At 38.3% G+C, this 13,880-nt stretch overlaps 1 protein-coding gene across 2 annotated transcripts in view; it reads right to left on the bottom strand.

Moving 5' to 3' along the window:
• The window catches only part of celf5a (cugbp, Elav-like family member 5a), a 275,280-nt gene that overhangs the window by 245,972 nt on the left and 15,428 nt on the right, over nt 1–13,880 (bottom strand). For both annotated transcript variants that reach the window (XM_052123558.1, XM_052123559.1), the window contains exon 2: nt 5,383–5,465. In XM_052123558.1, coding sequence (XP_051979518.1) covers nt 5,383–5,465 — 83 coding nt within the window. The remainder of the gene's footprint in view (nt 1–5,382; nt 5,466–13,880) is intronic.

Raw genomic sequence — 13,880 nt, 5'->3', positions numbered from 1 at the left:
ACTCTATCCTTGTCACCACTTTCCATCAATATAATGACTGACCACAATTAAATTACCATTTAATGCTGTCTGTAGAAAGTTGGAAAATAAGAAACCATTTAAAAGCTAAAATCAAGCAAGATAAAGAACTCAGGATATTATAGTAAACTGATGTGTTAAGCTTATTTGATTCAGTGTAAAAAGAATAGTTTGCATAAAAACTGAATCAGCTTTATCCAACCCCCTACGCACAAAAACACACAGATCACTGCCGTTAGCCCTAGACGATCATGACAAGCTGCCATGTATACACGATGATGTTATCGCCACATTTCGCACATTAAGGATCTGATGTTCCATAGAGGTCACTGATGGGAAAGCGTGCTATTGAGGCGGACAGCTGTCAGAACGCCTTCCTCGCATTCAACTTCCTCCAACTGCTCCTCCTCGGCCTGAGGGTGTCCTCAAAACGACATGGCCACTCCTATAATGGGGCTCACATGTGCCCTCATGTCAATGTGATTCTTAGCAGAACGTTGAACCTGATGGCTCTATGAAATCCCAGCTGGAATTAAACAGGGAGGATATACGTCGTTTGATGTAGCATGTGGGATACGCTCTGGGGATGTTCCATTAAAAGCGTTGCTTGAAACGCGAGGGTGTACTCGATTAGCTGCAGATTAACGCTGCATTCCCTCTATGATATTTTATAATAACAAGCTTGGATAACTAGATGTGAATGGATTCTATTATCGTGAATTCTACGAACCAGACACAAGTTGCTCCTTGACATTAAAAAGCGCATATTTTCTGACTACTAAAGGCCAGATACACCAAATATTCTGCATTGAATGTACTAAAAGAGTATTACAAAGCAGTCAAGTGCATGCAACAAACACACTCATATGGGCTCGCGATCAAGAGTCATAGTTTGAAATGCTGAGCATTTGTGGCAAAATGTTAACTACCATAAAAAAAATTATACGGTACGTTCAATAGAAGTGGATGGGGCAACTTTTTGGAAGGTTTAAAGACATTTTATGGTTAACGGCATTAGGTCATAATCTAAATTGTAAAGTTGGATATAACCTTACATAGAAAAGGTTAGTAAGTGATTTAATCGCACTAAATTCATGTTAACACGCATATTGTTTATGTCTTGTAGCTAAACTTTTGAAACATGAGTATTTTAACGTTTACAAATTGGCCCCATTCACTTCCACTGTTAAGCGTCTCAATGTAACTCAATGTTTTGCTTTGTTTATTTTAGAAACGAAGGAACAAGTTGAAATTAATTTAGTGGTAATCAACATTATGCCACAAATGCTGTCGATTGAGCTTAACTTGTACTGAACCTTTAACCCTCCAAACCTCCAATGTCTTAACTCATTGGTTCTCAACCCTGTTCCTGGAGGCCCCCAATCACTACACATTTTGGAAATCTCCCTTATCGAACACACCTGATTCAACTCATCAGCTCGTTAATCCAAGATCTGAATTAGGTGTGTCAGAAAAAGGAGATATACTAATGTGCAGTGTTGGAGGGGCTCTAGGAACAGGGTTGGGAACCACTGCCTTAACTGAACTAGTTGAATAGTTAGATGAATTCCTGATTGGTGATATCAAGTTATTTATGTTGCTTCTATTGGAAATATATCACACTACGAAAGTAAAATGGGTTGTGAACTTAGTTTCATACTGACTTGAAAAATTACATTTTGATAGGTGTTCTACCATCTGAGCAGACAGCCGTGTAAAACTGTCTTTAAGGCGCATATAATAGGATTGTGTATTACGCAGGCAAAAACCTGATTGATCGAATTCCGCCAAGGTTTTCCAAAGAGGGACAGTCAGACAAGGGTTAAGGAAAAAACATAACCATAAATAACTTATAGACCTCTCCAGGGGAATCCTAGTTTACATGAATTACCTCGTAGCCTCTGGCAATCTGCATATCAAGTGGGATTTAGCAAACAAACAACTGGTATATATCTACTTACCGTAAGCAAACCGCAGCAGGGTTTTCTGGGATAAGATTTAGGGGTACTAGGCCGTTTGGAATTTAAAGGATATTTCACCCAAAAATGGACGTTCTGTCATAATGTCCTTTTATGTCCCTCGAAAGAAAGTCATATTGGTTTGGAATATCATGAGGGTGAGTAAATGAGAATTCCCATTTCTTTGGAATAAGAAAACTATGCTTTTAACAGCAGTACACAGAGAAAGAAGGGTATGTGCGGAAAACATCCATTTAATAACACTGGCCTCTCGTTCCCGCAGTCTCGACAAATGCCTACTGCCTTATCCGCAGTTGTCTCAGGGGAAGACAATACCAGTAAGTGAAGCTGATGCAAGAATATCACATATGTAGCAAGTGTGTGTGCATGTGCGTGTGTGTGTTTCTCTCACCCCTTGGTGAGAAAGGGAAGTTGTGATGAATTCTCAACAGGGCTGGATGACGTGTCAGATTCTGAGTGCCCCCCACCCTTTTTTTCTTTTAAACACAAATGTTCTCATGGGGGTAAAAGTGTGTGTGGGTGTGTGTTTGACAAATTTGCCCTAAACCCAATGTGGTACTAAATCGAACATCGGATACCACTTGTCATGGGCTACTCATTTGAATATTTCATACTATTTTTGCATACATTTTTAAGTAGCTACATCTGTAGACATCTCTGTCTGTGAAAATAATATATCTACTTTAAATCAGTGATCTCTAGAATTTTGAAGTGGGGTGATTGTCCCAAATCCTGCTCTGAAATTGTCCTTGTCATATTTAACCCAAAATAACTTATTGGAAAAAATATGATATATGATATTAAGCCTTAATAAGGACAATTACGATTTTTTTGCATTGTGACATAATTCAGGACACTTTAGCCATTTTAACACCCAATTTTAATTACAGTAATGCGTCCGAACATTTGACTGTTACTATACCCATTATTTTCAATGGGAATTCCCATTATTGTAACATGTTATGTTTTTACTCGATTACAATATAAACAATTCTGTTGAATAATGATTTTCTCAATTAAAATGAAAGGCACTAACAAGGGAGTACTACAATGATTACCTTTAAATTAGATGTTACCTTTAAATTGTCTAATTAAGTTAAATGAAATGTCGTGCTACACTGTTGGTTGTAAAAAGAAAATCGCAATTACATAAAACAAGGTCTTCACATTTATCGGATTAAGTCAACAGAGCTGACAGGAATGAGAAGATAATTTCCAACTCAACATTTGCAGTGAACATTTTATTACAAGTATGTTATTAACTCATAACATTATAATATACATCATTTGTGTCCTACTTTCATTTAATTGATTATTATAACTAGCTGTGTTACTAGCAACAGTACCCAAACCTAGCTAGCTTTGAACTTGAAGGCTAATTTTACTCTATATTATCTTTTAGCGATATTTAGCAGAGCTAGCTAGTGCTAGCAGTCTGATCTGTCAAATCTAACAGATACGTTTTCCGGCTTTCTCGAAATCGATATTAGCTGCAAACTTGCCGCAAATTTGCCCCTCTTTATTATTACATGCAAATGAGCTTTTGATACGCCTCAAATGTTTGCTAGAAGTTTGAAGATATTCGCCAGAGTGAAGAGTGAACCTCCGGCAAACAATGGACAATTTGTGAAGCTATTTGCCAAGAAAAGTTTGCCATGAACTCTCGATTTGAGTGTCCCGAACATAGCACATGATTCTTAAATTCTTAGCCCTGGTTTGGCCGAAAGTGCTTCACCCACTGATCGTTCCAGAACTGGTATGATCTCCCAGGTATATGGAGGCTCTCGGTGAATGTGAATAGCCATTTGAGCCTTCATTATGTGAACTATTGCACCTATTCTACTACGTCTCCTGGCAGCATTTAATAATATAATGTACAATTGGTTTTTACAGCAAATATAACTCTCCCCATAGAGTATAGTTCATTGAAACGTGCAATGTTTTGCATTTTCTTTAGTCTAATTTTCAGAAATGTGCTTTAAAAATTATAAACATTTTCATGGAAACACAGCTTCTGAAAACAATGACATATTTATTGTCATGTGATGCAGTCTTGTGATCCATTCAACCCAAAACATTCAAGATGGCGGACCATGTTGTAGCGGCATTGTTGTGCCTGCTTTTCATTTTGATAGCATTGTTAAAGATAAATGTTCGTTTGTACAACCTTCACATTGCATTCCTTCAAAGGAGACAGGAAGTTCGGAACTGCTGTCCGGCAACGGAACACTAAGACTATTGCGTTTGAGACCATACGTGGAAGGCTAATTTTTAGCATGAGCAGTAAGGAGATTTAAGCATTTTCAGACGTTTTAAGTGTGGATGAGCAACTTTTGGAAAACACGTTTAGTAAATGATAATGCCATTTTCAATTGTATCCGTATGTGGCAGGGCGGAGGGCGGGGCCGGGTCGTGATCCTACACACCCGGTCTCGCACTCCGCCCTGCCACACCGTATTAATGTGTACGTAGCCAACTGTCATGAAAATAATGCCACAACGTAAAAAATAGGTCACATTTTAATAAGCAAATTCTAATTTTGTTATTTGTTTCTTTTGATTTTGGAGTTAAATAGAACAAGGACATTCACAGGTTTCATGAGAATCACCGAGTATTGTAGAAGAATAACTTATTTCCAAAGCGCTGCCAAAAAAAAAGGAAAAAGAAAATAATTCACAGACACATTTCCTGGCATTCTCTCACAGAACAGCGTGATCCTCATATAAAGTCATAATTCAAATGTTCTTAAAAAAAAAGTTAAAAACAGCTTTCAAGTTTTTTATGTTTGAGGGGATAAAAGCAAGAGTGAAACCATTACCAATATGCAATGTTGCCGTGGCTTTTTTGCATCCTTAATGAAAACATGTTGCTCTCGGTGCATCTCAGTCTCCTGCAAGTCTGCTTTATGGAAAGGTTTGTCTGGCAGCATAGCAACTGATGTTATAAGTGTCATAACATTTCTAATATGGCTGTGTACCGTCACACAGCCTATAGTCGTGCACTTAAGTGCTTTGAATGTCGTCGCTTTTGATGGCCATTTTCATTGCCTCAATGGAAACACTCACTGCACCCTGCTATGTTTATTTTTGTGCGCCCGGAACACTTTTGTGCAACTGGGCAACAATGACTCGCCGGCTTTTTGCGTAAATGGAGCAGTTTGGAAAAAAAGTGAGAGAACAAATGAATTGACATTTGCTATAACTGCATCCCAGAGTCTTGCGCTGAAAGCATCAGATCAATGTTGGTGAATACCCCTGGGGAGAAGTACCATGAAACGCCTCAAAGCCTGATCTTAAAAGGCAAGGTTATCGACATACGGCTTCAGCTTTGACTGGCACAGTGGCCCTCTTAAAGAGTTTAGGCGACAGGCTGGCAGCAGACTTACCCCCGGCAGCGTCTTCTGTTCATGGAGAGCGTTCTGGGCTTTGATGGCCGACTCGCGGGCGCAGTAGGTGAGGAACGCGCAGCCTGCGTGACAAAGAGGAAAATAGACTTTTAATGATTTGGACAGATGTTGGGTTTGAATTCAATAGTGGTTGATTTCTGTAGGGGGCCAATGTCATTTGAAGAAAACAAACAAGTTCTTGTTACAACTAACTGTGGCCAGGTAATCTTGACAAAACTGCATAAGCAAGGCATTCAATTCAGGAAAGAAAATCTGACTGTGTGTGCAGGGAGCTGACGTGGTCAATGTCACAAGTTTGAGCAGACACAGAAATAGTGCATCTTTTATTTATGTTTTTAGCTTCTTTTTGTGTTAAAAATTTTCAAAAGACTAAATATCATTTATTTCCTGGATTAAATCAAAGAAATTGAAGATGTCCCAGCTTTTATAGACCCCAATGCAGTTTCACGTGTTCCCATCAAGCATCACCACTCTGCAGATCAGAAAAAACGTGCCAGCACAAAGTCTGTGCGCCCCTTACAATGACAGGGCCAGAGGTGCCTCAAGGAGTCCCTGCAGACAGGCTAAATACAGACAGTCTATTTTCTAACATGGGAGAGTCTGTCCAGTCCGCTTTACACTCAGTGCTTGTGCGTGGTTCTCTGTACATGTGTGAGTGTGTGTGTGACTGTGTGTGTGTTAGAGCAAGTCCATAGATCAGTCCCTGTCTGAGACTTCTAAGACTTAGCCACCTGAAATAAGTCCTGACTAGCCCTGACAGAGAGACACTGGAGAGAGGAAACAAACAGTGGTGGAGAACAAAGAAGAGAAATTTCAGGTCCCTGGGACATCCAGACAGAAATATGAATTCATAAAAACAAGCCCTTATATGCACGATTACATAACCTTCCACCCTGGTAACACATAAATGTAGACTTTGAAGGAAGTAGTGATGGGTCATGATGGCCAACTCATCTGGTGTAATGTTTATATTGATTTTTTTCAAACATTTATAAATTAAAATGGTTATATATTTAGCAGCAGAACTTTATTAAGCATACTGTGTTTTAGCTATTAGACAGTTTTCACAGTAAAAATCTCTCGGCAAAGTTTCGTCTCTAAATGAATCCCTATTATATGCCGCTATACCATTGCAAATGGTCATTTTTAGCTGTAGTGTTGTTTTTTGTGCTATTTTTAAGCATCCTGACATAAGTGTTGCAGTTTTAAGATGCCATGTCAAGTTAAATAGTTAAACTTTTTTGTCTAACAGAATTGAGATCCCTGCATTCTGTTCCATTCTGTCTTACTGTTTTTTAAAAGCAATAGTGCAACTTACATAAACGGCCCCTTAGAAACTTTCCCGAAACTAGCTTAATTATACAAGACATCCTTAAAAAATGATTAATAGACTAGTCATTCAGATAAGGAGCCCCTTAGAGGAAAGGGCGGTAATTATTTTTCTGAAAAATCTTGCCTCTCAATACATTTTGCATTCCCTCGCAATAGTTTGTGTTCCCTCACAATAAGTTTTGCGTTTCCTAAAAATAGTCTGCGTTCCCTTTCAATAAGTTTTGTGTTTCCTCGCAATAGTTTGCGTTCCCTTTCAATAAGTTCGGTGTTTCCTCGCAATAGTTTGCGTTCCCTTTCAATAAGTTCGGTGTTTCCTCGCAATAGTTTGCGTTCCCTTTCAATAAGTTCTGTGTTTCCTCGCAATAGTTTGCGTTCCCTTTCAATAAGTTCGGTGTTTCCTCGCAATAGTTTGCGTTCCCTTTCAATAAGTTCTGTGTTTCCTCGCAATAGTTTGCGTTTCCTCGCAATATTTTGTGTTCCCTCGCATAAATTTTGCGTTTCCTCGCAATAGTTTGCGTTCCATTGCAATAAGTTTTGTGTTTCCTTTCAATAAGATTTTGTGTTCCCTCGCATAAATTTTGCGTTTCCTCGCAATAGTTTGCGTTCCATCTGCAATAAGTTTTGTGTTTCCTCTCAATAAGATTTGCATTCTCTCGCAATAAGTTTTGTGTTTCCTCTCAATAAGATTTGCATTCCCTCGCAATAGTTTGCGTTTCCTCGCAATAGTTTGCGTTCCCTCTGAATACGTTTTGAGTTTCCTCTCAATAAGATTTGCGTTCCCTCGCAATAAGTTTTGTGTTTCCTCTCAATAAGATTTGCGTTCCCTCGCAATAAGTTTTGTGTTTCCTCTCAATAAGATTTGCGTTCCCTCGCAATAAGTTTTGTGTTTCCTCTCAATAAGATTTGCGTTCCCTCGCAATAAGTTTTGTGTTTCCTCTCAATAAGATTTGTGTTCCCTCTGAATAAGTTTTGTGTTTCCTCTCAATAAGATTTGTGTTCCCTCTGAATAAGTTTTGAGTTTCCTCTCAATAAGATTTGTGTTCCCTCGCAATAGTTTGCGTTCCCTCGCAATAAGTTTTGCGTTTTCTCGCATTAGTCTGTGTTCCCTCTCAATAAGTTCTGCGTTTTCTCGCAATAGTTTGCGTTCCCTCTGAAAATTTTTGTGTTTCCTCGCAATAGTTTGCGTTTCTCCTCGATACGTTTTGCATCCCTTCAATAGTCTGTGTTCCCTCGCAGTAGTTTGCGTTCCCTCGCAATAAGTTTTACGTTTCCTTGCAATAAGTTTTGTGTTTCCTCAAAATAGTCTGTGTTCCCTCGCAATAGATGGTGTTCCATTGCAATAAGTTTTGTGTTTCCTCAAAATAGTTTGCGTTCCCTCGCAATAAGTTTTCTGTTTCCTTGCAATAGTTTGTGTTTCCTCTCAATAAGTTTTGCATTTCCTCATAATAGTTTGCGTTCCCTCGCAATAGTCTGTTCCCTCGCAATAGTCTGTGTTCCCTCGCAATAGTTTGCGTTCCCTCTCAATAGTCTGTGTTCCCTCGCAATAGTTTGCGTTCCCTCTCAATAGTCTGTGTTCCCTCGCAATAGTTTGCGTTCCCTCTCAATAGTCTGTGTTTCCTCAAAATAGTTTGTGTTCTCTCACAATAAGTTTTGTGTTTCCTCTAAATATGTTTTGCATCCCCTCCAAATAGTTTGCATTCCCTTGCAATTGATTGCTTACTGTACTACAGTAACCATATTTTAAACCTTGATATTCATAGTAATAATACAGGAAAACAAATACTATTGTAATAAAAATCATAATTTTGTGGCATTGGCAGTTAAACCATAGTAACCATAAGAATGACCATGGATACAGTATACTGTATTAAAACCATGGTTTCCGCCAAAAACAAAAATGGTTAGCCTACAACAGTCATATTTACTTCAATATAACTATAGAAAAAATATTTCTGCAAAAACTATGGTTACTACCATCTACAATATTACCATAGCAAAACCACAGTTAAATTGTGGTATTTGTATCATAAAACCATTATAACCTCAAAATCATGAATATTATTAACATACTTTTCATTTTCCTGTATTATCACTATGGTTTCACTACAAATATTATGTTTAAAATATGGTTACTGTAGTAAAACATGGTAAATTTATAGCGATGGAATGCAAAACTTATTCATAGGGCATGCAAACATTTTATTAGAAAATAAATCCCCTCCCTGTCCTTAGGGGTTCTGTATTTAGGCAAATCACTATTTTCTGCGGCATCCACGCACAATCCCCTTTAAAGCACCCCTTTAATGTGCCCTACCGAGAGAGCGAACCACGTTATATCGACCATAAGGTGGATAACCCAACATGACTCTACTTACCCTAGCAACCGGGCCAATTGGTTGCTTAGGAACCCTGACTGGAGTCACTCAGCATGCCGTGGATTCGAACTTGCGACTCCAGGTGTGATAGTCTGTGTTTTTACTTGCTGAGCTACCCTGGCCCCCTTGTCCCTCCATTTCTTAAAAAAAAAAAGCAAAAATCTTTCTTCTAGTGGGGCACTTATAATGGAAGTAAATGGGGGGCAATTTTTTTACATTAAAATACTCACTGTTTCAAAAGTATAACCACAAGACATAAAGGATATGCATGTAAAAATTATTTTAGTGTGATAAAATCACTTACTAATCTTTTCAGTGTAAAGTTATAACCATTTTTACAACTTCGTTACATGTCGTTCTAATGTCAGCAAACAACAGAAAATTCTAAAACAACTGTAAAAATGGCAATTTAAACAATTTTACAGTTAAAATAATACACAAGAATTTATAATTACTGCAAGTACTTAAAAAAAATTATAAGCTTCACATTTCTTTGTTTAAACCCTCCAACAATTGGCCCCATTCACTTCTATTGTAAGTGCCTCACTGAAGCCCAGATTTGTGCTTTTTTTTTTAAACAAAAGGAAGGATGAGTCCAAACTAATTTTTGTGGTAATCTACATTATGCCACAAATGCTGTTGGTTGAGCTTAACTTGTATTGAACCTGTAATATTCCTTTAAATATCCCTACTTTTTCAGTCCACATGCAGTCCAAAGTTGCAAATGCAAATAGAATTGTGATTCACGTGCAAAATGTTTGCCAGATGTTTTCAGCTCTTCATTGGTAGTAGTGAACCTCTGGCAAACCTTTGGCAACAATGGAGAATTTGCTGAGAAAATTATCAGTGGTGAATTTGCAGCAAATTTGCCACGAACTCTCTATTTTTGTAAGGTTAAAGACAACCGATTAGTCACTTTTATATATATATATATATATATATATATATATATATATATATATATATATATATATATATATATATATATATATATATATATAGATATTTTTATTTTTTTGCTTTTTTTGCTTTAGTATAGTGACAGCATGCTTTGTTTTAACTGTTATATAGTTTACACAGTAAAACCCTCTCTGAATAATTTTTAAATTCATCACCTTTAAAGCACTGCCGTTACAGCAGTAAACGGGCGTCTATAGCTTTTGCGTCATGTCTTGCACATTTTTTGTTTTCCATCCCGCCACAAGCGTAGCATTTTAAGTCTATTATGTTAAGTTGAATATAGTCTTTTAATAACACATCTCGATAACACAACCCTGTTCTGTTGTTTTTGAACACAAGAATATGACTTATGGGTCAAATGACCTGGAAACCAGTCCAATTATACAAGTCTTCCTTAAGACCGATTTGTACACTAATCATTCAGGCAACCCACCGAGTAGTTGAAAATATGAAAATATGTTGGTTTGCACATCCCTAATAAAAACATGTAAATACAGGTACTGTATACATACGCACTTCTACACCTAATAACCAAACAAAGGCCAAACAAATTCATTCGTTTTTTAACATTAACAATGCAAACTGTTAAATGTATTTGCTGTAAAGCCAGTCTCAGCATTGGCGGGCAAACTTGTCTCACTTCCGACAATCAAACTGCACTACGGGGAACACACTTTTATATGTGTAAAAGAGACTAGCAAGCTAGTCACTTCCCTTCAAGTTGTCAGTCTCTCTTTCCCGTTGTTCTATTGTTCTGAAACATACTGGCTTAACATTCTTCACTCTCTATATATATACAGTGAGGAAAATAAGTATTTGAACACCCTGCTATTTTGCAAGTTCTCCCACTTGGAAATCATGGAGGGGTCTGAAATTGCCATCGTAGGTGCATGTCCACTGTGAGAGACATAATATAAAAAAAAAATCCAGAAATCACAATGTATGATTTTTTAACTATTTATTTGTATGATACAGCTGCAAATAAGTATTTGAACACCTGTCTATCAGCTAGAATTCTGACCCTCAAAGACCTGTTAGTCTGCCTTTAAAATGTCCACCTCCACTCCATTTATTATCCTAAATTAGATGCACCTGTTTGAGGTCGTTAGCTGCATAAAGACACCTGTCCACCCCATACAATCAGTAAGAATCCAACTACTAACATGGCCAAGACCAAAGAGCTGTCCAAAGACACTAGAGACAAAATTGTACACCTCCACGAGGCTGGAAAGGGCTACGGGAAATTGCCAAGCAGCTTGGTGAAAAAGGTCCACTGTTGGAGCAATCATTAGAAAATGGAAGAAGCTAAACATGACTGTCAATCTCCCTCGGACTGGGGCTCCATGCAAGATCTCACCTCGTGGGGTCTCAATGATCCTAAGAAAGGTGAGAAATCAGCCCAGAACTACACGGGAGGAGCTGGTCAATGACCTGAAAAGAGCTGGGACCACCGCTTCCAAGGTTACCGTTGGTAATACACTAAGACGCCATGGTTTGAAATCATGCATGGCACGGAAGTTTCCTCTGCTTAAACCAGCACATGTCAAGGCCCGTCTTAAGTTTGCCAATGACCATTTGGATGATCCAGAGGAGTCATGGGAGAAAGTCATGTGGTCAGATGAGACCAAAATAGAACTTTTTGGTCATAATTCCACTAACCGTGTTTGGAGGAAGAAGAATGATGAGTACCATCCCAAGAACACCATCCCTATTGTGAAGCATGGGGGTGGTAGCATCATGCTTTGGGGGTGTTTTTCTGCACATGGGACAGGGCTGACTGCACTGTATTAAGGAGAGGATGACTGGGGCCATGTATTGCGAGATTTTGGGGAACAACCTCCTTCCCTCAGTTACAGCATTGAAGATGGGTCGAGGCTGGGTCTTCCAACATGACAATGACCCGAAGCACACAGCCAGGATAACCAAGGAGTGGCTCTGTAAGAAGCATATCAAGGTTCTGGCGTGGCCTAGCCAGTCTCCAGACCTAAACCCAATAGAGAATCTTTGGAGGGAGCTCAAACTCCGTGTTTCTCAGCGACAGCCCAGAAACCTGACTGATCTATAGAAGATCTGTGTGGAGGAGTGGGCCAAAATCCCTCCTGCAGTGTGTGCAAACCTGGTGAAAAACTACAGGAAACGTTTGACCTCTGTAATTGCAAACAAAGGCTACTGTACCAAATATTAACACTGATCTTCTCAGGTGTTCAAATACTTATTTGCAGCTGTATCATACAAATAAATAGTTAAAAAATCATACATTGTGATTTCTGGATTTTTTTTTTTTAGATTATGTCTCTCACAGTGGACATGCACCTACGATGACAATTTCAGACCCCTCCATGATTTCTAAGTGGGAGAACTTGCAAAATAGCAGGGTGTTCAAATACTTATTTTCCTCACTGTATATATATATTTCTTAAAAATGACATGTGCATTTTTTTTCAATGTTATAAAAGCCATTCGTAAATTGATTTCCCCAAAGACTGTAAACATTGTAGCACTATAAAAACATTTATTTTTTTCATTTTTTTTTGTTGAGCAAACATAGCAGCATTGACTCAACCAATGGCAAGTTTTGGGGCCTACATTTTTAGCTGATTGAAGACAGTGGGAGTGTTCAGAAACTTGTTTGAAACTTGGTTCCTATTTTTGCAATTCCATTTGGTGCCACTAGTGGTGCGAGCTGCGAATTTACTAAATAGTTGCGCCACTATTGCACATGGTATTTCGGTGCAATATCCTGCATCGTATTCACTAACCACCCGCAACCTAGTTAAAGCAGCCGCAATCATCGCTGAAATTACGCTGCATCTTGAGTATTTAAATTAAGTCCTTGTCATTTCTTAAACACCTCCTTACTATGTAAATTAGGTTAATTATAAAATGCGCTTCATTAACGAAAATTGCCTGCTACAATTACGTTGTGCTATTCCCGGCAGATAAAAGAAGGCTTTGTTTGGTGAGATGTTTGTGTACATTTTCTATCGATCATATCAGCAGTAATTCGTCAAATAATGATCAAATGACAGAGAAGAGCATTGTGTCCTGGCATATATCCAGATCTGCAGTAGTCAAGCGTGCTTTCGCCATGTTAAAGAGATGATTCCCCAGATAGCACATGTCTGTCTGTTGTAGATCTTTTCATCTGGAAAGCATCACAATCGAATTAACATCTGCTAAACATCTTAAAAAGATGTACAACAGTCTAAATAATAAACGTCTCAAAGATATTACTGACATCTGAGAGGTGAAAGATGAAACAATCTTAAACAGACATCTCGGAGATGTGTGTGTGCTATCTCAGGTGTGTCAGATTACAGTAGTCTGCAGCATCCTCTGCAATATAGCGCTAAGAATCGGCACACAAGATTGGAATTGCGCATGCAAAGTGCATTCAGCAGCGATTTTGTGGCTGTGTTTGCATTGTTGCCTGATGTGATTCCTTTAGTGAACCGGGCACTATACCAGCGCAGACAGTGCTGGTATGCAAGTGACCATCGCTTTTACTGGCCACAATTAATTCTTAGAGAATTCCCCCAGAAGCTATAAAATATTTGTTGATAGCCTTCTTTATCAGTCAATGCCCAAGTAAACAAACGAACGAAACATTGAATGCATTGTACTGCTATTCCTCACAGCCTTGTTTTCGTATGTGTCAAATTGAATATTCCCATTTTAAATCACACAACAGCAAATATGAATGGCTAAATGCAACTAAATAATCAAATCCAACTATATGAAGTTTTCTAATAAGAAACTTGGGGTTGTGAAGAGTTAACAGCAAAATTAGACCATGCTTGTCCTCTCATA

Source organism: Xyrauchen texanus, chromosome 50, assembly GCF_025860055.1.
Source record: "Xyrauchen texanus isolate HMW12.3.18 chromosome 50, RBS_HiC_50CHRs, whole genome shotgun sequence".
NCBI lineage: Eukaryota > Metazoa > Chordata > Actinopteri > Cypriniformes > Catostomidae > Xyrauchen > Xyrauchen texanus.
The sequence above is the reverse complement of the archived record's forward strand: the minus strand, read 5'-3'. Positions and strand labels throughout refer to the sequence as shown.